The 27,398-nt window shown below is 33.4% G+C and overlaps 1 protein-coding gene across 5 annotated transcripts in view; it reads right to left on the bottom strand.

Moving 5' to 3' along the window:
* Window positions 1-27,195, bottom strand: part of LOC110025998 (N-terminal acetyltransferase A complex auxiliary subunit NAA15) — a 43,019-nt gene extending 15,824 nt beyond the window's left edge. For all 5 annotated transcript variants that reach the window (XM_020726729.1, XM_020726730.1, XM_020726732.1 and 2 more), the window contains exons 1-9: window positions 26,864-27,195; window positions 22,113-22,191; window positions 19,295-19,377; window positions 19,044-19,193; window positions 16,846-16,961; window positions 16,181-16,286; window positions 15,090-15,161; window positions 14,715-14,830; window positions 253-385 (exon numbers count right to left, since the gene is read on the bottom strand). In XM_020726729.1, coding sequence (XP_020582388.1) covers window positions 253-385; window positions 14,715-14,830; window positions 15,090-15,161; window positions 16,181-16,286; window positions 16,846-16,961; window positions 19,044-19,193; window positions 19,295-19,377; window positions 22,113-22,191; window positions 26,864-26,914 — 906 coding nt within the window. In that variant the 5' untranslated portion in view covers window positions 26,915-27,195. The remainder of the gene's footprint in view (window positions 1-252; window positions 386-14,714; window positions 14,831-15,089; window positions 15,162-16,180; window positions 16,287-16,845; window positions 16,962-19,043; window positions 19,194-19,294; window positions 19,378-22,112; window positions 22,192-26,863) is intronic.
* Between the last annotated feature and the right edge of the window lie 203 nt (window positions 27,196-27,398).

Below are 27,398 nucleotides of genomic sequence, written 5' to 3'. Positions count from 1 at the left end.
AATACAGAGCCCAATATTTTATGCCTTAGTCCTACGCAGCTCTTATGAACGATTTTATTTTAATATTTTTGTGGGGAGCGAGAGTCTATTTTTCATTTCATGCCATGGACCCATAATTCAATCCTATCAAGTAACAACATCAAAATAGTAGTCAGGCAGAGACATGAAATGAAAAATCAAAATGGGACACAACAAACCAGAAGATAATAACATACCAACAAATCCTCTAGAACACTAGCAGTAAGAGTTTACCTTTGCAGCATATGACCAGCTATATTGCTCCGCAAGTGATTTATATAAGACATCTAACTGTTCAATTTCCTCGGTCGTATATTGACCACTTTCAGAATACAACTTTAAGCATTTTTGTAAGCCGACAAAATATCTGAGTGCAAAGGAATGCAAATAAAGGTTAATGCAACGCATAACCAGAATTAAAAGAAGTCAGGCTTTCATATAATGTGAAATTTTCTTTAATAATGACATTTGAAAAAAAGCATATAAAAGTCAACGCTTAATTCCATGCCACTTAACAAAATTTAAATAATTTTCAATCTCTGAGAGGAGTTACAAAGTGGAAAATAAATGAATGTGGATTGGATTCTCAAGCGCAAACAACAAAAAATATATATATTTCCATGCATATGCTGTTGCAAAATAGAGAATAAATTTGGGACATGTTTAGTTGTGTTATGTTTTTGTTTTCTATTTTTATTGTTGTTTTTTTTTAAAGAAACATGTTGGAATGCAAATTTATTTCCTGCTTTCATAATAGAAACAAGTGAGAACATCTCAAGTGATGTTTCCAAGATTTTTTAAAGCGCACAAATTTATTCCCAAAAAGAAAAAACAAAAACTAGCCAAAACATGTTTCCTTGCAAAAGAAACTGTTATAAAAATCAGAAAATAGGAAATAAAAAGACAATCAAACATGCCTTAATTTTCAAGTATAAAAGTATAATGAGAGAACACAAATAGCGAAGTTCATCAAATTTTGTTGCTTTAAAGCAAAATTAAATTATCCGAAAAAGCAGTGTTAAAAAGTAAAGACTTCATAAATAAGGCATATAAAAAGAGAGATGGAAACAAAAATTGAGAAATTGAATGTTTCTTTGCTGTCACAATCGATTTAATACCATAACAAGGAACAATTGATACATGGCAACATCCAGAACAGGTACATGGCAGTGCAAAGCCCCATTCTCTATCTTTTCATCTTCTCTTCTCCCTAAAGAGAACACAATGTATTGGAAAGACTTGAACCCTAAACCTAATGTAAAAGGAGATTGATAGCAAAGAGACAAGCTTTCACATAGATTAGGGCAAACAAAATATTTTACTTCACCAGCAAAAAACAACACAACCCAAATACATAAAAGATAAAATACCTCTAATTCGAGAGGTAGGCGGCCTCTCTAAAACCCTAACCCTAAAATTCAGAACAATAATCACACATATGACCTAACACTTAACATATGAAATCCTATTCATACTCCACAATAATAACTAACAAATGATGAAAATAAAAAAGTGCTATTTTTAGAGGAAGATATTCAACGTAGGGGAGTGAGCTATTTTGATAAACTTTTCAATGAGGTTTGTAAGAATATGATCGACTTTAGTAATCTTAATATAGTAATAATAATAAAACTTTTTATTTTTACCATCACATTAGGAAAAAAAAGAAGTTGAAAATGTTTTAAAGAAAACCAAGAGTGGAAAATCAGGACCTGATAATATCTCAATTAAAGTGTGGAAATATTTAGAATATTTAAGAGTGTTGTGGCTTACTAAACTCTTTAGTACTATTTTAAAAACTAAAAAGATGTTTGAGGTGTGGAGGACGAGTACTTTGGTTCTCATTTCTAAGATTAAAAGGGTGCACAAGAGTGTGCAAATTATAGAGGAATTAAGTTAATGTGTCATACTTTTAAATTATGGATAAGGATAATTGATCATAGGTTAAGTCATGATATAAGAATTTCTCATAATCAATTTAGATTTATATCGGGCAAGTCTAGCATGGAAACTATACATTTACTGAGATGTTTGATGAAGAAGTATTCATATGATTCTATTGATTTAGAAAAAGCTTATGGTAAGGTTCCAAAAGAAGTTCTTTGGAGTGTTCTATAAAAAAAAAGTGTTGATATGACTTATATTCAAGTCAACAAAGATATATACTAGAGTTGTTATTTATATTCAAATAGAAGGAGGATTGACCAACTATTTTCCTATTTCAGTTGGATTACATATGGGATCGTCTTTAAGCCCATATCTTTCTACTTAAGTTATGGATGCTCTTACTGAACATTTACAGGAGGATGTACATCGGTGTATGTTTTTTGCTAATGATATCTGTGAGTTTTGAATAACTTTCTTCTCAATGAATACATAGATAATTCATCTATAAATAGGCGTTTACAAGAGATAAAACAAGGAAAGAAATCTTCCTACAATTAAGTAATTCCTATAATTATAGAATAAACATAAATACCTATAATTAAGAATTACTATTTTTATACTATGACTAAATATAGCAAGTACTAAATAACATTAAAGTAAATAATAATGAGCGTAATTCCACAATATCCTCCTTGTAGATAAGATTAAAGAAAGAGCTCAAAAAATACTTGAATTATGTAGGTCTACATTGGAGTCTTAAGGCCTTCGTTTGAGTAGATCTAAAACTAAATACATGGCATGTAATTTTAGTGGTAGTAACTCTAGTGGCAGAGTTGTAACTATGAGTGATCAAATCATTAAAAGATGTGAATGTTTTAGATATCTCAAGTTTATTGTTCAAAATGGTGATATCGATGGGGATGTTATTAGAAGAATACAAGTTGGTTGGTTAAAGTGGTGGAATGCATCGGGCCTATTTTGTGGTAAAAAAGTAACTCTTAGACTTAAAAGGAAAATGTTTTAAGATGATGGTGGGAGTTGCAATGCTTTATGGCGTGGAATGTTGCCCTTTAAAAGAGAAGTATAAAATAAAATAAAGTGTTGATGGGATGATAATTCATAGGTGGATGAGTGGCTTGACACTTAAAGACAAATTGTGAAAGAAATCTATCTCTGAAAGGGTTTGTGTAGCTTCAGTAGGAGATAAGATTAGAGAGAATCATCTTAGATAGTTTTGGTCAAATTAAATGTTGACAATCTAAGGATCCGGCTAGGAGAGTAGATGTTTTAGATTTTATTTATATTAAGAAAGACAAAGGTAGGCCTAAAAGGATATGGGTGTATGGTATAAAAAATGATCTTGATTTACTAGAATTAAATGAAAATATTATACTCAATAGGAGTTTATGGAGAAAAATGATTCATGTAGCCGACCCCTCTCAGAGGAATAAAGGCTTCTTGTTGTTGTTGTTGAAAAACAACTAATAAATCACTAAATTACCCTTTTAGTCTTACGCTTAACATGAGTTTTCAAATACTTTTTTTTTTTTGTGAGATCGTCGTCGACATAGAGAACGAGGCGGACGATGTCATAAAAACTGGTATAAAATTACTTTGCACAAAAAAGAGACCCTGTCCTCTCCCACTCATAAATTAACTTGAGTCTAGCTCAACACTTGGCTGAAATAAGCAATGGAATGTTGACATTGTATGAGGACTGTGCCTAAGCCATAGTTTGAGGCATCTGTCTCTACAATGAATGGTTGCTTGAAATCAGGTACCGGCGGGCTTGCAACTCACCATCAAAACTTGATTGAAATAAGCGATGGGTTGTTTACACTGCATGAGAATTTCACCCAAACCATAGCCCGAGGCATCCAAAGTAAGTAAAGTATTTTGTGTTTTTTTTTTGTCCTGTGGAAGTAAAGTCTTCAAACTCTTTTTCTGGCGAGCTCCACATTAAATTAGTGGACCACAGTACATATGATGTTGTAGGCACTGGTCTAACAAAGATCTCTTTCTCAAAAGTGTACATTATCCTTTGAAATTAAATAATCTCTATACCACAAAAATAAACAGTCCTAAATGAACAAATGCATGCTTCCAAGGAAAATTGACAAGAAGACAACCTATTGCTACATACATTGCAAAATGCTGAAACTCCTTTCCATGACAAAGTGGCGGAGCACGAGCATAATCGTGACACAAAAAGCATGTGAAGATCCTTTAGATTTTTAGTATAAAGCTAAGAGATAGTTCAATGTTTTTATAAAAGGTCAATTGAGAGTCTTTTATGATCATTAACTCTCCCTCCCCCCTTCTGATGTTATAGCCCTTCTCATGCAGCAATCTCCTTTTCACCAGCACTAGTTTACTCTCATGAACAAATCTAGATAATTTTAATACAAACTCAATATAAAAGTCAATCTAGGAAGTAGAAGGGCCACAAAGACAAATATACATGTCAACATATTATATAACGTTTTGCCCATATGAGATGCACAACATCCACCAAAAATCCAAGCAATATATGGCTACCCTAGCCTCAATAAAACACAACATGGGTTGGAAGGTGAAGTGGATTTAAGAGAAGGGAGAGAAGAGGAAGAAGTATGGAACTTCATAAAATAATATTCAGGTTAGGACAAACCTGAAATTTTGAAAGTGCGAACCTACATAAAAAACCCTCTATAGCTCAAGGATCTGAATATGATTCACCCTAAACTTTTTGGATTTTAAAATATGAAGAGGGGTGAATGAGGCTTAAGTTAGAAATCAAAAAGTAAATCAATCAATTCTTAAGAAGATGAAATTGATGATGGTTACAATCCTCGCTTTCCTGTTATGAATAAAAAAAGATGGTCATTTCTGAAATGATGGAAGGTCAAATATTATGAAAAATGGCATAAGGAATCACATCCTAACTTTAGTATCTGCTATCACCTGTTATATGTGACCTATAAGAGGAAAGGAGCAGGCATGCAGAATGGCGAGGTAAGGATGATCGGGAGGATCCACCACATGTTCTCTTCAAGATATAGATCCAACACTAGAAGAAAGAAAGGCTACAACTCTCTGAATAACATAGACCCAATGCAAAAGTTCCAAAGCCGGGAAACAGCATATAAAAACTCGCACTCAAAATATCGCTAATTCTAATTAAAAATAATATTAAAAAAGGCCCACAATAGCTAGCACAGAAAAAATAGCCGGAAAATTCCTACTACAGGATTTCTGAGATTGGAGTTTTGTATCCCGTGTCCCAATAAAATAACAAAAAATGATGGGACTCGTACCCATGTCATTTTCCGGAGTAGGTAAGGTTTTGCCTTCTTCTCTGAAAATATTCAGATCCCCGTAGTATGGTGAAAAGTCAGTGATGTTAAATTTAGAATAAATATTATAATCTCTCAGTAGATCTCATAAGCACCATCATTAATCCACTTGACGATGCTAAATGGACAACTCTAGGCTTAAACTTTTCAAATGAAACTGCATGAAATAATTCCTTCCTCAATCTGTGGAAATGAAAATTGTTAGTTGATAGTGACTTTGTTCAAAACACTACTATCGATACACATGAATCACAACTCATCATTCTTGGGCACAATCAATGTTGGTATGACACATAAACCGATGCTCTCACTGACTACCCCCAGGCCATCAAATCCTCAAACAAGTCATGAAGCTCTTCATACATTGTTGGTAGCATCCGGTAAGCTTGTTGGGATGAGGTTGATAGCATATTCAATCTCTTGTATGAGCGGTAAGTTAGGTGGTAGGTTGTTAGCGAAAAAATTCTGAAACTCCTCCAATAAGGGTCGCATAGCCTCAAATATCGGCTCCTCTGTATCATTGACTTCTAGCACAAAAGCTAGACCCACAGACGCCTCTCTCATTGCCTAGAAAAATGTGTTACAAGGCAATCTAAAATGTCTCTGTCTAAATACTCATCACTGCTAAATTCCTCAATGACAGCAGCACAATATATTTTCCGTCCAAGATAAACAAATGTCTTTAGGATATCGGCCCAATCAGTCCTCCTATCCTTTTATATTGTTTATCCTCATACGGGAAATGTCTAGAACTCTAGTTGGTGTGTCCTTGCTACACAATCTGATGGTTGAACCCTATTTGAAAAATAGTGTGGACCTAATACTGTTGTGGTGTCTCTATACTTTGAAGACCATAAATTAGATATCTTGTAACATCCAATAAATGTTGCAACTGCATCATGTTGCAGACATACTTTCTCAATCCTCCAAGATATTGTGTTATGATGCTCAAACACCATCAATTCACATTTCAACAAAAGTTGCTCAAACTCAATGGTATACTCCTCTACTAAGAAGTCTTTCTGATGTAAGTGACGAGGCCTCAAAAACACATCAAGCTTGTAATATGCTATCAGGTACTTGTGTTGCATCTACTTTATCTTGAATCAAGTTGTGATATTATACTATGTCATGATGATGGAGACGCTTTAGATTCTCCCGCCACAAGAAAATTCTCTTCATAATTTGATAACTATCTTCACTTTTCTGTCAAGTAGAACGTCCTTGTATTAAAAGAACCGTTCCACAATTTGGAGTCACTCAATAAAGTCGTCCAAATCCATGCAACCATCAAAATCCAGTAAATTCACATTTACTACAAAATCAATCTCTCTCCTATACTTAAATATGAATTGATGTGATATCGACTCTTCGGGTCTGTTTAGGTAAATTGTGTTTTGACGGCTATATCAAAAAGTTACTGTTGAAATCTGTGATTTCCCACCGGTCCTGGCTAGGTGCGGTGGGAGCTTTGTAGTTACGGCCAGACATTTTCAAAAAAAATATTGTAATAGCCACCGCAACGCTTTGAATATCAAATTTTTCTTTAGCAGCTTTAGAACTGTTTTTTAATAAGTTGCAGCTGCCCTAAACAGACCTTTCATCACTTGAAGATGTGAAAAGGATTTTGTTCATCCCCTCCATCTAGACGATCATTGTTATTATTGTGGGTGACTTCCTCATGTTGTCGCCTTTCAGAATCAACGAGTATTTGTTATAATTGTAGGATTTCCCGCTGTTGAACACATTATTGAGAGTTTTCATTTGGCGGCATTTGGACTTCCTCCTCAATTAAGGATTCGATTGATATAAGATTGTTGATAAAAGGTTGGCCAAGGAATTAGGTTTAAGTGGTAGGTGTCGAGATAGGTTTTGATGGAGGTTGGAAGGTTAGCTTTTATAAGTTTAGGATTAGGTCTGGGAATTGAAGTGGGATTGTTAGAATATTGAGTTTGTAGAGGAGTTATGTGAATATTAAGTTTAGACGCGGGAAAAACAAATACTAAAAAAATTAGGATCTGTCAGGCTCTAGTACTAAATGACACAATTCTAGAAATACTGAAAGGTGGTGGGATCGAATTTAACAAGAGGTTGCAAAATAACAAATGAAGAGAATATATGAAATCATTGAAAGTTGGTAAGGGGGATGAAGCATTTTGGCAGCTATCCGATCTGAAAAATAGCCGGGCGAATGGTGAATAGTGAAACGACGAGGCAAGGACTATGTGGAGTATCCACCACCTATTTGTTTCAAGATATAGATTCATTACTTAAAGAAAAATAGGCTATAGCTCTCCAAATCAGAGAAAAATGAAGAAAAAGCTCCAAGTAACATAAACCAGAAATAGAAGTCCCTAACCCAAAAAATAACAACCTATAAATAGTACTCTCAAAATAACCCTATTGCAAATTAAAAATAAAATTAAAGAAAGGGCCCATAAGGGTTGATGCAGTAAAGTCTAAATTTCCTGAGACTGGAGTTCCATCTCCCGCATCTCTATCCTGCAGTGCAAGAAATTGCGGGACTCGCATGCGTCACCTCACCACCCACATTCCAATCAGAAGAGGCAGTTTGATCCGGGATCGCGGGAGACGCACGATCGTCTGGAGATGATCGCGGAAGAAGCGCAGATGGGAACAGCTGTGCTCGGGTCGGTGACCGCGGGAGACGCGCGATGCGGGAGACGCGCGATGCGGGAGATCGCGGGAGACGCGCGCGGGAGACGAGCGCGGAAGCGGACGGACGCGGACGCGAAAGCAGACGCCGATGATCTTGAATCCGATATGGACGATCGGAGGGAGGCGCGATCGGTAGGAGCAGCGCTCGGACAACTAGGGCAGCGCTCGGTCAAGGAGGATCGCGGGAGAGAAAGGCCGTGATCGAGCCTAGTGGGAGAGGCTTCTCTTCTTTGATGTCTCTGATACCATGTGAGTTTTGAATAACTTTCTTCTCAATGAATACATAGATAATTCACCTATAAATAGGCGTTTACAAGAGATAAAACAAGGAAAGAAATCTTCCTACAATTAAGTAATTCCTATAATTATAGAATAAACATAAATACCTATAATTAAGAATTACTATTTTTATACTATGACTAAATATAGCAAGTACTAAATAACATTAAAGTAAATAATAATGAGCGTAATTCCACAATATCCTCCTTGTAGATAAGATTAAAGAAAGAGCTCAAAAAATACTTGAATTATGTAGGTCTACATTGGAGTCTTAAGGCCTTCGTTTGAGTAGATCTAAAACTAAATACATGGCATGTAATTTTAGTGGTAGTAACTCTAGTGGCAGAGTTGTAACTATGAGTGATCAAATCATTAAAAGATGTGAATGTTTTAGATATCTCAAGTTTATTGTTCAAAATGGTGATATCGATGGGGATGTTATTAGAAGAATACAAGTTGGTTGGTTAAAGTGGTGGAATGCATCGGGCCTATTTTGTGGTAAAAAAGTAACTCTTAGACTTAAAAGGAAAATGTTTTAAGATGATGGTGGGAGTTGCAATGCTTTATGGCGTGGAATGTTGCCCTTTAAAAGAGAAGTATAAAATAAAATAAAGTGTTGATGGGATGATAATTCATAGGTGGATGAGTGGCTTGACACTTAAAGACAAATTGTGAAAGAAATCTATCTCTGAAAGGGTTTGTGTAGCTTCAGTAGGAGATAAGATTAGAGAGAATCATCTTAGATAGTTTTGGTCAAATTAAATGTTGACAATCTAAGGATCCGGCTAGGAGAGTAGATGTTTTAGATTTTATTTATATTAAGAAAGACAAAGGTAGGCCTAAAAGGATATGGGTGTATGGTATAAAAAATGATCTTGATTTACTAGAATTAAATGAAAATATTATACTCAATAGGAGTTTATGGAGAAAAATGATTCATGTAGCCGACCCCTCTCAGAGGAATAAAGGCTTCTTGTTGTTGTTGTTGAAAAACAACTAATAAATCACTAAATTACCCTTTTAGTCTTACGCTTAACATGAGTTTTCAAATACTTTTTTTTTTTTGTGAGATCGTCGTCGACATAGAGAACGAGGCGGACGATGTCATAAAAACTGGTATAAAATTACTTTGCACAAAAAAGAGACCCTGTCCTCTCCCACTCATAAATTAACTTGAGTCTAGCTCAACACTTGGCTGAAATAAGCAATGGAATGTTGACATTGTATGAGGACTGTGCCTAAGCCATAGTTTGAGGCATCTGTCTCTACAATGAATGGTTGCTTGAAATCAGGTACCGGCGGGCTTGCAACTCACCATCAAAACTTGATTGAAATAAGCGATGGGTTGTTTACACTGCATGAGAATTTCACCCAAACCATAGCCCGAGGCATCCAAAGTAAGTAAAGTATTTTGTGTTTTTTTTTTGTCCTGTGGAAGTAAAGTCTTCAAACTCTTTTTCTGGCGAGCTCCACATTAAATTAGTGGACCACAGTACATATGATGTTGTAGGCACTGGTCTAACAAAGATCTCTTTCTCAAAAGTGTACATTATCCTTTGAAATTAAATAATCTCTATACCACAAAAATAAACAGTCCTAAATGAACAAATGCATGCTTCCAAGGAAAATTGACAAGAAGACAACCTATTGCTACATACATTGCAAAATGCTGAAACTCCTTTCCATGACAAAGTGGCGGAGCACGAGCATAATCGTGACACAAAAAGCATGTGAAGATCCTTTAGATTTTTAGTATAAAGCTAAGAGATAGTTCAATGTTTTTATAAAAGGTCAATTGAGAGTCTTTTATGATCATTAACTCTCCCTCCCCCCTTCTGATGTTATAGCCCTTCTCATGCAGCAATCTCCTTTTCACCAGCACTAGTTTACTCTCATGAACAAATCTAGATAATTTTAATACAAACTCAATATAAAAGTCAATCTAGGAAGTAGAAGGGCCACAAAGACAAATATACATGTCAACATATTATATAACGTTTTGCCCATATGAGATGCACAACATCCACCAAAAATCCAAGCAATATATGGCTACCCTAGCCTCAATAAAACACAACATGGGTTGGAAGGTGAAGTGGATTTAAGAGAAGGGAGAGAAGAGGAAGAAGTATGGAACTTCATAAAATAATATTCAGGTTAGGACAAACCTGAAATTTTGAAAGTGCGAACCTACATAAAAAACCCTCTATAGCTCAAGGATCTGAATATGATTCACCCTAAACTTTTTGGATTTTAAAATATGAAGAGGGGTGAATGAGGCTTAAGTTAGAAATCAAAAAGTAAATCAATCAATTCTTAAGAAGATGAAATTGATGATGGTTACAATCCTCGCTTTCCTGTTATGAATAAAAAAAGATGGTCATTTCTGAAATGATGGAAGGTCAAATATTATGAAAAATGGCATAAGGAATCACATCCTAACTTTAGTATCTGCTATCACCTGTTATATGTGACCTATAAGAGGAAAGGAGCAGGCATGCAGAATGGCGAGGTAAGGATGATCGGGAGGATCCACCACATGTTCTCTTCAAGATATAGATCCAACACTAGAAGAAAGAAAGGCTACAACTCTCTGAATAACATAGACCCAATGCAAAAGTTCCAAAGCCGGGAAACAGCATATAAAAACTCGCACTCAAAATATCGCTAATTCTAATTAAAAATAATATTAAAAAAGGCCCACAATAGCTAGCACAGAAAAAATAGCCGGAAAATTCCTACTACAGGATTTCTGAGATTGGAGTTTTGTATCCCGTGTCCCAATAAAATAACAAAAAATGATGGGACTCGTACCCATGTCATTTTCCGGAGTAGGTAAGGTTTTGCCTTCTTCTCTGAAAATATTCAGATCCCCGTAGTATGGTGAAAAGTCAGTGATGTTAAATTTAGAATAAATATTATAATCTCTCAGTAGATCTCATAAGCACCATCATTAATCCACTTGACGATGCTAAATGGACAACTCTAGGCTTAAACTTTTCAAATGAAACTGCATGAAATAATTCCTTCCTCAATCTGTGGAAATGAAAATTGTTAGTTGATAGTGACTTTGTTCAAAACACTACTATCGATACACATGAATCACAACTCATCATTCTTGGGCACAATCAATGTTGGTATGACACATAAACCGATGCTCTCACTGACTACCCCCAGGCCATCAAATCCTCAAACAAGTCATGAAGCTCTTCATACATTGTTGGTAGCATCCGGTAAGCTTGTTGGGATGAGGTTGATAGCATATTCAATCTCTTGTATGAGCGGTAAGTTAGGTGGTAGGTTGTTAGCGAAAAAATTCTGAAACTCCTCCAATAAGGGTCGCATAGCCTCAAATATCGGCTCCTCTGTATCATTGACTTCTAGCACAAAAGCTAGACCCACAGACGCCTCTCTCATTGCCTAGAAAAATGTGTTACAAGGCAATCTAAAATGTCTCTGTCTAAATACTCATCACTGCTAAATTCCTCAATGACAGCAGCACAATATATTTTCCGTCCAAGATAAACAAATGTCTTTAGGATATCGGCCCAATCAGTCCTCCTATCCTTTTATATTGTTTATCCTCATACGGGAAATGTCTAGAACTCTAGTTGGTGTGTCCTTGCTACACAATCTGATGGTTGAACCCTATTTGAAAAATAGTGTGGACCTAATACTGTTGTGGTGTCTCTATACTTTGAAGACCATAAATTAGATATCTTGTAACATCCAATAAATGTTGCAACTGCATCATGTTGCAGACATACTTTCTCAATCCTCCAAGATATTGTGTTATGATGCTCAAACACCATCAATTCACATTTCAACAAAAGTTGCTCAAACTCAATGGTATACTCCTCTACTAAGAAGTCTTTCTGATGTAAGTGACGAGGCCTCAAAAACACATCAAGCTTGTAATATGCTATCAGGTACTTGTGTTGCATCTACTTTATCTTGAATCAAGTTGTGATATTATACTATGTCATGATGATGGAGACGCTTTAGATTCTCCCGCCACAAGAAAATTCTCTTCATAATTTGATAACTATCTTCACTTTTCTGTCAAGTAGAACGTCCTTGTATTAAAAGAACCGTTCCACAATTTGGAGTCACTCAATAAAGTCGTCCAAATCCATGCAACCATCAAAATCCAGTAAATTCACATTTACTACAAAATCAATCTCTCTCCTATACTTAAATATGAATTGATGTGATATCGACTCTTCGGGTCTGTTTAGGTAAATTGTGTTTTGACGGCTATATCAAAAAGTTACTGTTGAAATCTGTGATTTCCCACCGGTCCTGGCTAGGTGCGGTGGGAGCTTTGTAGTTACGGCCAGACATTTTCAAAAAAAATATTGTAATAGCCACCGCAACGCTTTGAATATCAAATTTTTCTTTAGCAGCTTTAGAACTGTTTTTTAATAAGTTGCAGCTGCCCTAAACAGACCTTTCATCACTTGAAGATGTGAAAAGGATTTTGTTCATCCCCTCCATCTAGACGATCATTGTTATTATTGTGGGTGACTTCCTCATGTTGTCGCCTTTCAGAATCAACGAGTATTTGTTATAATTGTAGGATTTCCCGCTGTTGAACACATTATTGAGAGTTTTCATTTGGCGGCATTTGGACTTCCTCCTCAATTAAGGATTCGATTGATATAAGATTGTTGATAAAAGGTTGGCCAAGGAATTAGGTTTAAGTGGTAGGTGTCGAGATAGGTTTTGATGGAGGTTGGAAGGTTAGCTTTTATAAGTTTAGGATTAGGTCTGGGAATTGAAGTGGGATTGTTAGAATATTGAGTTTGTAGAGGAGTTATGTGAATATTAAGTTTAGACGCGGGAAAAACAAATACTAAAAAAATTAGGATCTGTCAGGCTCTAGTACTAAATGACACAATTCTAGAAATACTGAAAGGTGGTGGGATCGAATTTAACAAGAGGTTGCAAAATAACAAATGAAGAGAATATATGAAATCATTGAAAGTTGGTAAGGGGGATGAAGCATTTTGGCAGCTATCCGATCTGAAAAATAGCCGGGCGAATGGTGAATAGTGAAACGACGAGGCAAGGACTATGTGGAGTATCCACCACCTATTTGTTTCAAGATATAGATTCATTACTTAAAGAAAAATAGGCTATAGCTCTCCAAATCAGAGAAAAATGAAGAAAAAGCTCCAAGTAACATAAACCAGAAATAGAAGTCCCTAACCCAAAAAATAACAACCTATAAATAGTACTCTCAAAATAACCCTATTGCAAATTAAAAATAAAATTAAAGAAAGGGCCCATAAGGGTTGATGCAGTAAAGTCTAAATTTCCTGAGACTGGAGTTCCATCTCCCGCATCTCTATCCTGCAGTGCAAGAAATTGCGGGACTCGCATGCGTCACCTCACCACCCACATTCCAATCAGAAGAGGCAGTTCTTGAGAATCATTCAATCGATTAAGAAAGTCACACCAAACTGAATAGATAAGAAAATAAAAGGACAGAAATTTGAGAGAATTAACCCTTTGCCTTCAATCCGCAAGTAATAAGTTTTCCTCCATGTGATGCATGCTGTGATCTATATACAAAACATGAATAACATCCAAATACATTTATCGTCGCGATAGTGAAAACAAAACGATGTTGTGCATTGATGACAGCCCAAAAGGTCACTCCTCTGATTCATGCTTTCTTCCCCATTTGCAGGTAAAGAACAAAATTAATAGTCAATCAGATTCTGAAAAAAAAATAAGCTTCTTTCAAGGTCGTCCATTAACATTTATCAAGACAATTTAGCAATCCTATGGAAAGACTTCCAAAAATATTTTTATCCTGTAATTTTAGACTTTGCAAAAAGATTTTTATCCTGTAAATTTAGACTCTGCAAAGGCCCCAAGTTGTCAACATTCATGAGGGTAGATTTTTCTCAAAAAACTGAATCACTGACACCCTCCATTGTCTACTACGCCCAATTTAGGACAATCTAAATTCAACAAGTAGAAAGATAATATTTCACTCTTCAAATACCCATCCTCGAGAATCGAGATTAAAAAAAATCAATAGTAAATTTCAACCAGTTGTGAGCAATTACAATTGCATTTCAAATGCATTCAACAAAGAATCAATAACCTATTAAAGAAAATGATGAACTGAACAGCCTAAAATTTCAGTAGCACTTTAAATTTCTAATGATTAAAAAACTAATTAAATAAACCACCGTCCAGAATAATTTAACTAAGCTAGATGGTGATTTCTGCCCAAAAACATTTACAGAACCAACTAATAGGGTTGATTCAATAGGTGGGAATGAATAAAAATAAAAGATGCTATTAAACAAATAGATAGACAGCCACCAAAATCAATGAGTATAAAATATATAAATCGGTCAGAAACCAATTTGCTTGCTGTAGTTAGTAAACAGAGGTAACAAAAAATTATTAAAACCTTCTAAATTTTGACGTAATTAAAAAGGAATATATATATATATAATATATATATATATATAACTTGGCAGGCCCACAAAAAATTACCTGTAATTATCTGGATTCATAAGAAGAAGAGACCTATATAATTTCTCTCCATCCTCCACACGCCCAAGCTTAACTAGTATGGACACCAATTGTTCCTTGAATGCCAATTTGTCTACCTGATTAACATTATGAGACATACATTATCTATTAAATGCAAAATGATGGCTCGAAATTAAATTACAATTAATAAATTGACAGAAGCTATTAAATAAATAATATAATTCTGCTGAGAGAATTAACATATAGCTCTTGGAGATGGCTCAAGAGGTGAAAGCACATAAAATATCCGTAAAATGTCTATTATAAAATATAATAATAGCATAGTAATATATTTAATCCCATGCTGAAAAAAAATTAATCGAGTATAAGACATACAATTTTTGCTTCCTTCTTGTACAACTCATCAAGTGCTCTGTCAAGCAATCCACATTCTTCTAGCAAAGATACCTGAAGAAACATATTTGGAGTGTCCAGAAAAAATATGCTAAACGCTCTTTTAGATCAAAACAGCCACAAAATAAGTAGAATTTATTTGCAAAATGTAAACAGCTGCATTGTGCATACAGAATAGAAAGAACAAATTATTTTGCCACCAATAAAGAAATACTGATCCCTTGAAATTCTCGAGCAACAAGGCAGAAAATTTCACAACACAAAAAAGGTTCACCGAGGAACTAAAAAAATAATAAATAGAAGGCACTGAAGAATTCAGTCCAAAAAAATATTCTCCACAGACAGCTTTAAAATACATATTAAATAAACATCATAAAAATCATTAAACACACAATTTAGAAACAAATATAAATTTGTATTGTATGCCCTCAAATTAAAAAAAAAAGAGAAGAGCCGAGCTTTTTAAATTTTACATAAAACACAAAATCGTTGTCATTTGCATTAAATAAAGTATTTGGATCACATGAAAATTTATTTTTTCCACTCATTTATGCTGATTGTAGTTAAATGCAGTTTACAATTTATGTCCATTTTTTCTACAACTTCTATCCATGTAATGTTTGGTTCAATCATTTACCTTCTTATTTTACCACCTTACAAACTTACATTGTTCACTCAATTACATGCGCAAAACACAAAATTAATATTTTTATAACATGTCCCTCTGGTACCTCTTGTACTCTCTCTCTAATAAAACCAAATTGCGTTATGCCCTTCCTAGTTTTACCAAATCTCCATCATAACATTAATACAATACCAAAATAGCTATTGATGCCTTTGCTACCAAATGCTTTGTGCAGTTTGCCAAAACAGAAATAATTTTAAAAACAATAATAAAAAACTTAAAAAGATAGATTAAATCCTGATTGCTAATATATTTACCTACGGGTCAAGAAAACTAGTGATCTTTAACACAACATCAATATTAGTGGTAGTGCTACAAATATAGAAGATCACAAATTTATTACCAATAAATCATATAAATGAAATGAGAATTCCAAATAACCAATTACCTTATACAAAAGCATTTCTCCGTGTTCACAGCGCTCATTTTCAGGAGGATAATCGTCTTCTAGTGTCCCTTCATAGGCGTCCAAAATATCAATTGCCTTTGAACAACTAAAAGATAAAAAATAATGTGTGAACGAAAAAAAAAAAACTGTAATTTAGCGGGAATGCCCCAAATGAGTTAAGAAACACTTGGTATATTAGAAGAACGTTAGCAAATAACAAAATTCAGCTCTTCCAACAGGCATGCAAGATCAGGGCAGCATAAAAAAACAAAGAGAGTTTCAACCAAGCCATATTTAAAAAAAAAAAAAAACAAAAACACGTTTTTTACACTAAAAAAAAATACAATAATGACATGCAAATAGGAAAATTTACAATGCTAAAAAGCAAGTGCTAGTCTATAAAAAAAGGGTGCTCAAACAAAAAAAAACAGAAAATGCCAAGTCCGATAAAAAAAAGGAAAGAGCAAAAAGACCAAAACAAGTGCTCAAGCTTAACCAATGGCACCATCATAGAAATTTCCCTCATTAAACTAGAATTTCTTCAGAAAGGATCAATTCTGCATGATGCCACATAATCAGTGTTCACAATTTAAGACGAGTTTTTTGCATAAAAAAATTAAAATGAAAACAAAAAACTAGAAAACAAGAAAAAAAATATAGCATACTTGGAGTTAAGATGATGTGCAACAGCAAAACCAATCCAGTTTGTACGATGATTGGGTTTTAGAGCCAAAAGCTGCTGTCTTGTTTCAACAAATCCTGTCAGATCACGCATTTGTGCCTGCCAATAAGTATGAGAAAGATGTAAAAGATATTATATGGGAATTACCAGAGGAATGTGCAAAGTTTTACTATAAAGACATCTGCAGGTAGGAATCAACAAAATTTGCATAGAAAATTTCACGAGAAAATATATGTGAAAGAACCATAATATTTAAAAAAAAGGCATATGTAAAACAAAATAAATCACAAACCTAGTTACGTAAGAGCAGTACATTAAAAAAGAAAAACAGCAAGCCAAAAACATTGAATTTCCAAAAATAACTTTCACGCTTCAAGTCTAAATTCAATAATGTTTTGACATAGATCATTTCTACAAAAGAAAAAGCTTTAGATATATACTAAAACACTAAGTTCCCTCTGAAAGTCAATTACACTAATTTTCCTGAAATATATAGACTTTATACAAAATTAGAAATAATTTGTTAAATACTATAATCAGCTTCTAAAAGTAGATTTTTATGTTAAACTCATTAATAAAAATAAAGGGCTGCTAAGATGCCATATAATGGTGTTAGGTAGAGGAAATCAACCATGCAATAGAAGAGACCCAGTGAAAAAAAAAAAAAAACTGTGCAAGTAACATCAGCCAAAAAAGTTCGTAGCAACAGATACTACTTTCTTTTGCAACTAACTTCAGAATGTTTGGGGCATTTCTAGTTGTTTGTAAAAGTAGTTGCGGAATTATTATAACAAGAATAATATTTTAAAAATTATTATAACTATAAAGGAATCAAACTTATAAGTCGTGCAATAAAGTTATAGAAGAAAATAATGTAATTAAACAAACTAAATCAATATCAAAGAATCAATTTAGTTTCATTACATAAGCGATTTTTTGTTCTAAGAGAATTCTATGAAAAAGTATAAAGCAAAGATCATATAAGGCATATGAACAGATTCTATGAAAATTGATTTATTATGCATTGCGAAAGAAATGTATGTGCTAAAGGTAATTATGATAAAAGTTATGGAGTGTTCAAAGAATTTTCAATAACAGTAGGATTGCACCTTGTATTAACATTGAATTTATACCTTTTGAAATGATTACGGAGAAGCTTATGAAATATATTAGCTTAGTCTATAAACATGGCAATAAAATTAAATAAAAAGAACAATTTAAAAAATTATTAAAATATAAAAGGCACACGTTATTAAAGGCTGAGTACATGTATGCGGTTTTCATGGGTGAGACATTCATAATTATCAACCAATGTTACCAGATAATAAATGGATATCAAGGTAAGATGTTTAGATATCTTGAATCTATCATACAAAATAATGGAGATATAGAATATTGTATTGCTTCTAGGGTAAGACTAAGTGGTGAAAATAGAGAAGTGCTATACAAATGATCAATAAGAGCAAATCCAGCATGCATTCAATATGCAAGAAAAATGGGAAACATTGATTTTACATACACATTAATCCAACACCTTAGTGGATTTGATATATTAATACAACCATCATTGTGACGGCCAAAACTTGCCATAGAGATGTGATTTATTTTGCATTAAATAAATTTATCATTCCATAAAATAGAAATATGAGTTGCTTTGTTAATTAATTCATATGTTGATGAGTTGATGTAGTCATGGAGAATGTACAAAGATGATTTTGTAAGCATATACTTCATGAACTCAAAAATATTTTTGAAAAACTAAGAGAAGGGAAATACCAAATGAAGCCTATGTTTCATAGAAGGTGCTACAGAGGCATTCATAGTTACTTTCCAGGCATGTATATGTTTTGCTAAGCCTGATCATTTTTAACATAGAAGATGAGTAAGAACTTTGCCCAAAATTGATAAAGCTGATATAAATGTTATATATAATTTGGCTTGCAAAATGTGAGCAAAGCAGAACCCTTAAACTTGTACTTCCACTTCTAAGAGATGATGACTCATACAATCTTGCCACAATGGAAAGGAAAAAAAAAAGAGAAAGGGAGTTAAATTTTGTAGCAATTACAGGTAGCAGTACAAACTCAAGAACCATCTAGTAAAATCAAGAACATCACAGTTAAGTAAATCTCATCTATTCTAAGTATAAGAAGCAATAGCAGATGCATTAGAAACGCCAACCTGTAAAAGAGAAAGATCCCTTAAAATTTCAATGTTGTCTGGGTCTATCCTCAGGGCATTTCTGTAGCATTTAATTGCCTCCCGGTATTCCCTATCTGACCGATATAACAAACCATAAACATGCCAACAAACATGGCTTTTAAGGTCATTCTGCAAAAATACCAACATACAAAAAGATATTTCTGTAAAAGTAAAGAAAAAAAACACCAAAGAGCAAAATGGTACACCCAACTGTACTGTTTGAAACTAACCTTAAGGCCGCGTCGAACAAGTTCGTATGCTTCAGATTTCCGATCCAAGCAGTTCAGTGTCAACCCTTTCATTGACAAGGTTTCTGACAGCAGTTGAAATATGAAAAAAGTAATGATAAAATTTGATAAAAATTAGCAGGATCCTCAAACAACTTAGCAAGAAAGAAAATAAGAATTAAACAACTACATAATACACCCTTAAAGATTCAAACTTTAAACAGGCATTTCCAAATAAACCATATTCATCAGTCATTTCAGAAAAAAACAAAGACTTAACTGCAAGTAAAATATTCCAACTCCATTTAACTAGGGCTGTGAAATTAGCTCAAAGATCATGAATTACTCGAAAATTGAATCGAACTTAGCTCGGATCGAACCATTTGAGCCGAGCTACGAGCCAAATTAAAGGATCGAATATATTTCGATCCGATTTCGATCCGTCCTCAGCTCGAACCGGGATCGAAATAAATTCTTATGTATATACAGATATAAAACCTAAATTTTTAGTTTTACATGCATAATGCATTGCCAACTTAGTTAGGGAGGCCCTTTTTGCTTGAGCGGAGTGGCAGATGTTTGAATCCCCTCTTTCTACAAAAAAAATACATTTTTCTCTGGTGGGCTGGTAGGGCAAGCCAAGGCGGGTTCAAGCCGGACCAATCTGGCTTTTGGCATTCGAGCCGGCTCGAAATTGGGATTGATCCACACTAGATCGGATCAAAATTTACTGGATCGATCCAAGATCCGATTTCCATCTGTTCAGAAATATTTCGATTTGATTTCGAGTTGGCTCTGGATCGGCTCAAAATCAAATCGTTCACACCCCTACATTTAGCACATTATTGAAGAAAAATGACTAGCAAATAGTGTCAAAGCAATGCATTTAGTATGATTAAGGTTTTTTTCAAGCCCTTAATAATAACAAAATCCAATAAAAACATGAAAGATCATCTAAATTATAGTAAAAGCTTTAATTTAAAAATTGACATTAAACTCATAGAATTCAACCCATTTAGTATGATTAAGGTTTTTTTCAAGCCCTTAACAATAAAAAAATCCAATGAAAACAGGAAAGATCATCTAAATTATAGTTGAAGATTTAATTTAAAATTTGACATTAAACTCATAGAATCCATACTCTAGAACAAGTCTTAGTTTCATATAAAGTAGTTCATTGTGTCAATGACATCACACAACTGTACTAAGCCCCTAACATGTTGGCATTGATACAATATGATACTAGATTAGGATTCCCAATGCAACTAATACGATGCATAGTATGAGTATAGGCAAAAGAGATTAAGAATTCATCAATCAAAAACCACCAAATAATTTACTAGCATTATTTATAAATAGGGCGATACTAGAATTTGAACACAAATGATAATAAAATAATCAAAATAATTTGATAAATTCAAAATAAACAAAAAACACAATCAGCCAGCTATGAATTTTAATTATCACAAATTAGATTTTCAAAATGTCAATTTTATCAAAATAAAGGTCAAATTATGTTGAATGAAATAGAACAAGAGATGAAAATAACAAAATATAAACAACCATATGTAAATTCTGCAGAAAGTTAGAAATATTATAATTATGCAGTTGAAATTGTCCCATATTCAAACAAATTGCACAAAAAATCACCGAGTGAAAATTCAAAGCCAGAAACCAAGCTTCCACAACCAAGGCCAAAGCCAAATCGTTTACTATCACAGCCACTAACAACTATAATATCATCAATCTAATATGGGAATTAATCTAAACCAAAACTAAGCCAAACAATATGAGCTAACCTTGAAGTAGAGAATAAAATGCAACCCTCGCTCGGTCACCAAAAAAAAAAAAAAAAAAAAAAAAAAAACAAAGCAACAAATGGCTTGTATAAAAATCATTGCTTCATGAGATGCCTTCAAGAATAAACAAAAAATAATAATAATAATCAGACTCCTTCGGTGCTTTCATTAGAGGAGAACAATCACCTCTTCACCCGGCAATTTTCCACATGAAAGATATTTACATAGTTCAATTATGCAAAAATACCTAACAACATTTATACATAGTTCAATTATGGAAAAACAACTAACAACATTTATATTTAACTATTAGACACCTCAAATGCCTTTATAGTTAATATATTCACTAAAATCACATCATCTTCATTTGTCATATTTTTTTCGCTAAACATTTTAATACATTGTGTTGACTCAAAAAAGATTGCTTAAATTTCTTCTTCCTTCTTATTGATAGAAAAATCTTCAAGCCCTTCCACATTATCTTCTTCTAGCATTTTATTATTACCCCCACTGGCATTTACACCCCACTTTCACATTCCATGCCGCTATTTTCTTTATAAAATAGGGCTGCGGTTCACTCACTTGTAAATTCCTTCTCGCTAATCGATGTTTCTCTTTTTTATTCTTCCATCTTTCTTACCCAATTTTAGAAGCATATGATTTGCTAATAAAAATAAAAATCAACTGTTGCAAAAACTGTTTTCACGGCTCATCACAACCACAGAATAAAAGTAAGCAACCTGAGCTAACCACATGCTTTATTTTATCTAGTAATTCAATAGGGCATATCAACAGTTGACACATTTTTCCTGGAATCATGAATAATAAGTCAAATTTAAAAGACGGTTTGTGCAATTAATCGATGGGTAGATGTAATGCAAATAAGTAAGCAAGATACACACAAAAGGGTTTATAATATGGATTAAGGCAATAAAGTATCAAGCACACATAAAAATAAATAAATCACATAACCGAAGAAAGAACATTGAAATAAGTCGTCAAGGAAACATCAAATTCTTTACCTCCATGCTCTGGAAACTTCTTTAATATGGCATCTGCAGCCTTCAATCCCTTTTTATACTGCTTGGTTTCATAGGATTTCTGTGATGCACGAACAATAAAAGGCGAAAATTATTAATAAATAAAAAGCTTCATAGTTTAATACTACAACAGAGACAATAATGATCTATTCCTTTCGAGGAAAAGCAACCAATCCACCACTTTCTTAAGAAATTTACAACCATAAAACACTAGCACCTAGCACTTCTATGGAGCACCAAAATAAGGCATCTTGAGGTAACAACTGCCTAGAAAATAAAATGTAGTAATACACTAAAAACCAGCAAATTTCCAAATATTACACGCAAAATTATGTGTGGAAAAAAAATGTAAATTTGCAAGTGATGCTACCAACAATAGAAGAAGGTCAACTCTACACAAGCATTTGCCTGTAATGGAGAAAAATGTTCACACAGCTATTATTGTTAGAATTATCATCAAGGAATTTCACAGCATTGTTTCACTTCTGCAAATTTGGCTTATTAAAAATACAGTTCGCATTGCATCACTAGGAGAACCAAAAGCAGAACTAAACTGACTTAGAGCATTGGGCAAGAGCATAATATAAAATTGTCGATGTCAAAAAGTCATTTTAGTACAAATACATGTGGGACTTCTTTCTAACGCTTGCATTCAAAAGAAAAATAACTAGAGCCACTTTTGAATTGCTGAGTTAAATAATACCTTCTGACCTCAAACTACTAAGGCAAAGAATAAAAAAGAGTTTCCAAGTTTTTTACGAGAATGTTTACCACTGCAATTCTCCAAAAATTTATTTCTAACCGGGTTATACTACGGTGTAATTTCAAATAGGGGAAAAAAAAAGAAATCAAACTTTGGAGTGAATCCAGGCGTAATAGGACCTCATAAATCTGTTTTATAAAATCTAAGGCTTACAAAATTCAGGCTCAAATACGAGATTTATCAAATAATGATAGATGCTATATATTTGATTAGTATGTGTGGTTAAATCTATACAGAATTTTCATCAATAACCATCTTCTCTTGCTATGACGCAAATAGAAACATGCATGGTTTGGTAAAAACCACAAAAATGAACTGATCCTATCTTATGTGATTGGTTTGACGCAACTGTTAAAAAATTAGTTTGATTATTGGCTATAATTTTTACGTTCTTTGATTTTTTACTTTTGGATTTTGGTTTTGTCCTTGCTTTTTGTAAAACCAATCAAACCAAAAAATAAAAAAAATAATTATAATAACTTATTCAAACATCAAGCCAATAAAACTCTTGAACTATAAATATAAATTTGACAAAGAACAAGTGGCACGAAGATCAATGGGAACATTATTTATTCCAGATGGAAAAATTACAAATTTTATAAAGATTATTTGATATCCTTCTTATTACATGCTATTTAAGCTCTTAGTGAATAGATTTATCGTTAAAAATTAACCACATTTCGATTCATATAGAACCGAAATGAACTGGCTAGGCTAAATTTTGATTTGGTTCAATTTGGCTTGCAAAAAACATTTGGTTGTTTCAATTTTCTACAATTTAAAATCGAAACATATTGGTTCAACTGCAAATCAAATCAACCAACTGAACCACCTACACACCCTTAAGTGCAAATGAACAATTCCTGTCGATCCAAAACATCATCAAAGCCCTCACAATCCTTTTTTTCTCATAAATTAATTAGAGATATTTATCGGAGAAATTTCTCTTTTAACCTTATTTCATCCTCAAAATGTTTCTTAATTGGGATCTTCATAAATTAACAATTTTTTTAGGTTTTGCAAGCTTGGGACAATGGAGGGTGTGTAATGTAGATTAACATTAATTTTATTGTAGATTTTATGAAACCTAAGAACCTTTATCATTCCCTTTTGCCACATCATATCTCATTGTATTCTTTCTAACTGATCCAAGAAATTTTAGCTGAAATCTTCAGAAGTTTTTTATTTCAGTTCAAACATAAAAACAAAATCCACATCTAGCTAGTTCATTTTTCGTGAAAATTGAGCCCTGAAACATTATCCAATAGAAAAAATTTTCCGCGTCTAAGAATGTACGAGCTTCCAACCGATTAGTTCTTATATGGATAGATGCAGGTTTGCACTCATCCCTTAATTGATTCTTGATTTTAAGCAATTGATATATATATATATATATATATATATATATATATATATAGATAGATAGATAGATATAGCACAAGTCCTAAACCCGTTGTCGCTCAAGAGAAAATAGTTGAATTTCTTATTATTATTTTTTTATATTTATACCCAATTGCACCAAAAAACATATTTTAATGTTTCTTTCCCCAGTGAAATTGGAACCATTCTAGGTTGTTTTCATTATCATTATAATAAGCCCTCTTAGGCATAATGAATCAATCACTCAATCCTTTTCTCCTCATTTCAACTGGTCAGTTGTCCCTGAGTGGATATTAACATGCCCAATACTATGAATGATCGTCAACATTTTGAGGAAAATCTCCATGACAAGAATCGTACATAGAAACAAAAAGGGGTGACCATCACGACTTAAAGCATGCTAAAAGATAACTAATACTTTGATTTGTTTGGTTTATGCAACAATGACACAAAAAGGTGTGTCTAGGTGACCATGAGTTAACCAATAAAAATGTATCTGAAAGAGTTACTTATCAATTGCAATCATAAAATGAAATAAGGTTTGGAAAACCATGCTTCTATTGTCTAGCTATGGCTAATATTGCAAAGCTATTTCATTTTCTCTTTGTTATAACATTTGAATTATAATCTTAATGTGTACAGAGTTATTATCCATGTCACGTTTGGTTACATACTTAATGTTTCTAATGAACAAAAGGCTTGGAATTACAAGGAAAACAAGGAATAACTACCATACAAATCCATTTATCATGGAATCTCTACCCTAAACCATATTTAAGAGAGTGATAACCAAATTGACATACAAAATTCTAAAGGAGGGAAGTTCTGAGTGGCACAAAAATCGCAATGTTTCCTTCGGGAAATAATCATGGGGAAATTTCTATTATAAAAGAATTCTAAATAAAATTCCAAAAAAGGTGCAGAACAATATTATTTACACCATAAATCATCGTCATGGAATGAAGTGTGACGTTGATGTTATCATGATGAATTATAATAGCACAATGAGTGATTTCGAAATATTTCTTAGATGGCCAAAAAGAGGATGGGATGGAATGAAGAAGTCCATTTGCCAATAGCCAGTGATGAGATATAGGACAAATTGACTCAAGTTAGAGCACAAGGTATATTGTAGATGCAAATTAAATCATGCAAGCAGAGACAAAAGTTTGATGTTCACTAAATGCATGTGTTCAGCTCAATAATTGTTCATGTTCATATCATTTGTTAAGTAAGCGAGCCAAGCATGAACTACTTTACATCTCATTTACTAATTAAGACAAAAACAAACAAGAGCATGTTGTATTATGTTCAGTCAATTAAAACTCAATACATAAAAAAATCAAATATGTAAGTGTGAGTACATATTTATATATTCACATACATAGACAAAAGATTCATTTTACTGATGCAGTTTTCTATACTTAAACCCACAAAATATGCTCAAGAAATTATGGAAAACAAATTAATTAACTTTTATGAACCTCAACAATTTTGTATTAAATAAAATCAGAAAGTTTATTCAATGTAGATGGAATAAAAAGTGGAATTATTGTTGATTTGATGGTCAACGACTGGTCTTGTTCTTTAGAAAACCTTGACAATAAACAAATCAAACACAAACACAATTTTTTTGGTTGTTAAAAACTTAAGCTCATTTATTTTCAACTCGATGGTTAAATTGTAACTATTTAAGAGAATCCTATTATAACACATTATCATAAAAAATCATTACATTGTGAGCATATGTGACAATAACATTTGGAATCTTGCAAAGACAAGTCTACATCATTCTTCATTAATTTAGCCAATCGAAGAAAAGTTAATTGATATTAAGTATAAGACAAGATGGGATCAATATCCAAGATATCATCACTTTAACCTCTCAATTCTCAAGGTTCTCCACTTGCCAAAGAACACAAATAATCAAAGCAATAAACAACCCCAAGTGTTTCACCAACATCATATGCGCCACATTTAGGAGATGAAAATAGACGGAATATCCCATACACATCCCCGAAAAACCTTTTACATCCAAACGGTTCCTAGATCTTTCTAAGGCGCCATCTACATAACAAAAAGTGCAATTTTTAAATTGCAATATAAATTACTATAATATCTATTGTCCCATTATGATTTTAATTATGTCAATCCCATCTAAAAAGAAAAAATCTTCATAAGAACGAACTGATACCAATCCACTCCATCACCAGCAATAAGCCGCTACCAAATGATCATCCAACATAAACCACTAGTTAACATACAACAAAACACAACAGCAGAAAAAAGACGAGCGAAACAAACCCGCAAAAAAGTAACTTTACAATGCCCAATAGCTCATTAACAACATACTAACAATTCTGCACGAGCCAAATCATATGAAATTCCCTAAACTGCCCAGCCAATCCAAAGTTACAATTTTTCACCCAGCACAAACCACCAGCAAATAAAATCCAAATAATCAGCAGCGCAAACGCACAGCGCCAACTCCATACAAAAAGCATGTGCGGTATTCATGAGCGAAGAAGAAGCGGTAACGATTCATTTAAAACTCAAATCATCCGATACAAAAGTGAATTCGGATACTTACGACAATGACTTTGAACAGGTTGGCCTCCTTCGGAGGCAAAGAAGACCCCATTCCCGGCGAGCACAGAAACCAAAACCCTAGTTGGTAAAAACAGTGGTATTCGAGAAATAGAAGAGGAAGAAGACTTCGAGCGGAGAGTGCAGAGGAGGATAAAATATGCGGGGCTTTGTGAGGGGAATGGAGAATAAGGAAAGTCTGCGCCTTGGTATCTCCTCTGTTAAATTATCTCTCAGCTGCTTGGGATCCTGGAACCCTACGCACTTTGACACCAACACTGAACTCACGATCTCGGCTTTGTAAGGTTTTGATGCAATTATGGGGGTGGAGCTGAAATGGTTGAATTGCCCCTTGACAAATTGTAAATTACGTATTTATCCAGAAACATATTTATGTCATTGCAAATTGTTCCATTAAAATTAAAAGTTTTGGTGCCAATTCTAATTTTTAAAAGAAGAAGAATTTTTAAAATTTTAATATTGGGACATTTAAATACATAACTGTACTTAAAAAAAAGATATAATTATATATATATATA

Source organism: Phalaenopsis equestris, unplaced genomic scaffold (genome assembly GCF_001263595.1).
Source record: "Phalaenopsis equestris unplaced genomic scaffold, ASM126359v1 Scaffold000347, whole genome shotgun sequence".
NCBI lineage: Eukaryota > Viridiplantae > Streptophyta > Magnoliopsida > Asparagales > Orchidaceae > Phalaenopsis > Phalaenopsis equestris.
The sequence above is the reverse complement of the archived record's forward strand: the minus strand, read 5'-3'. Positions and strand labels throughout refer to the sequence as shown.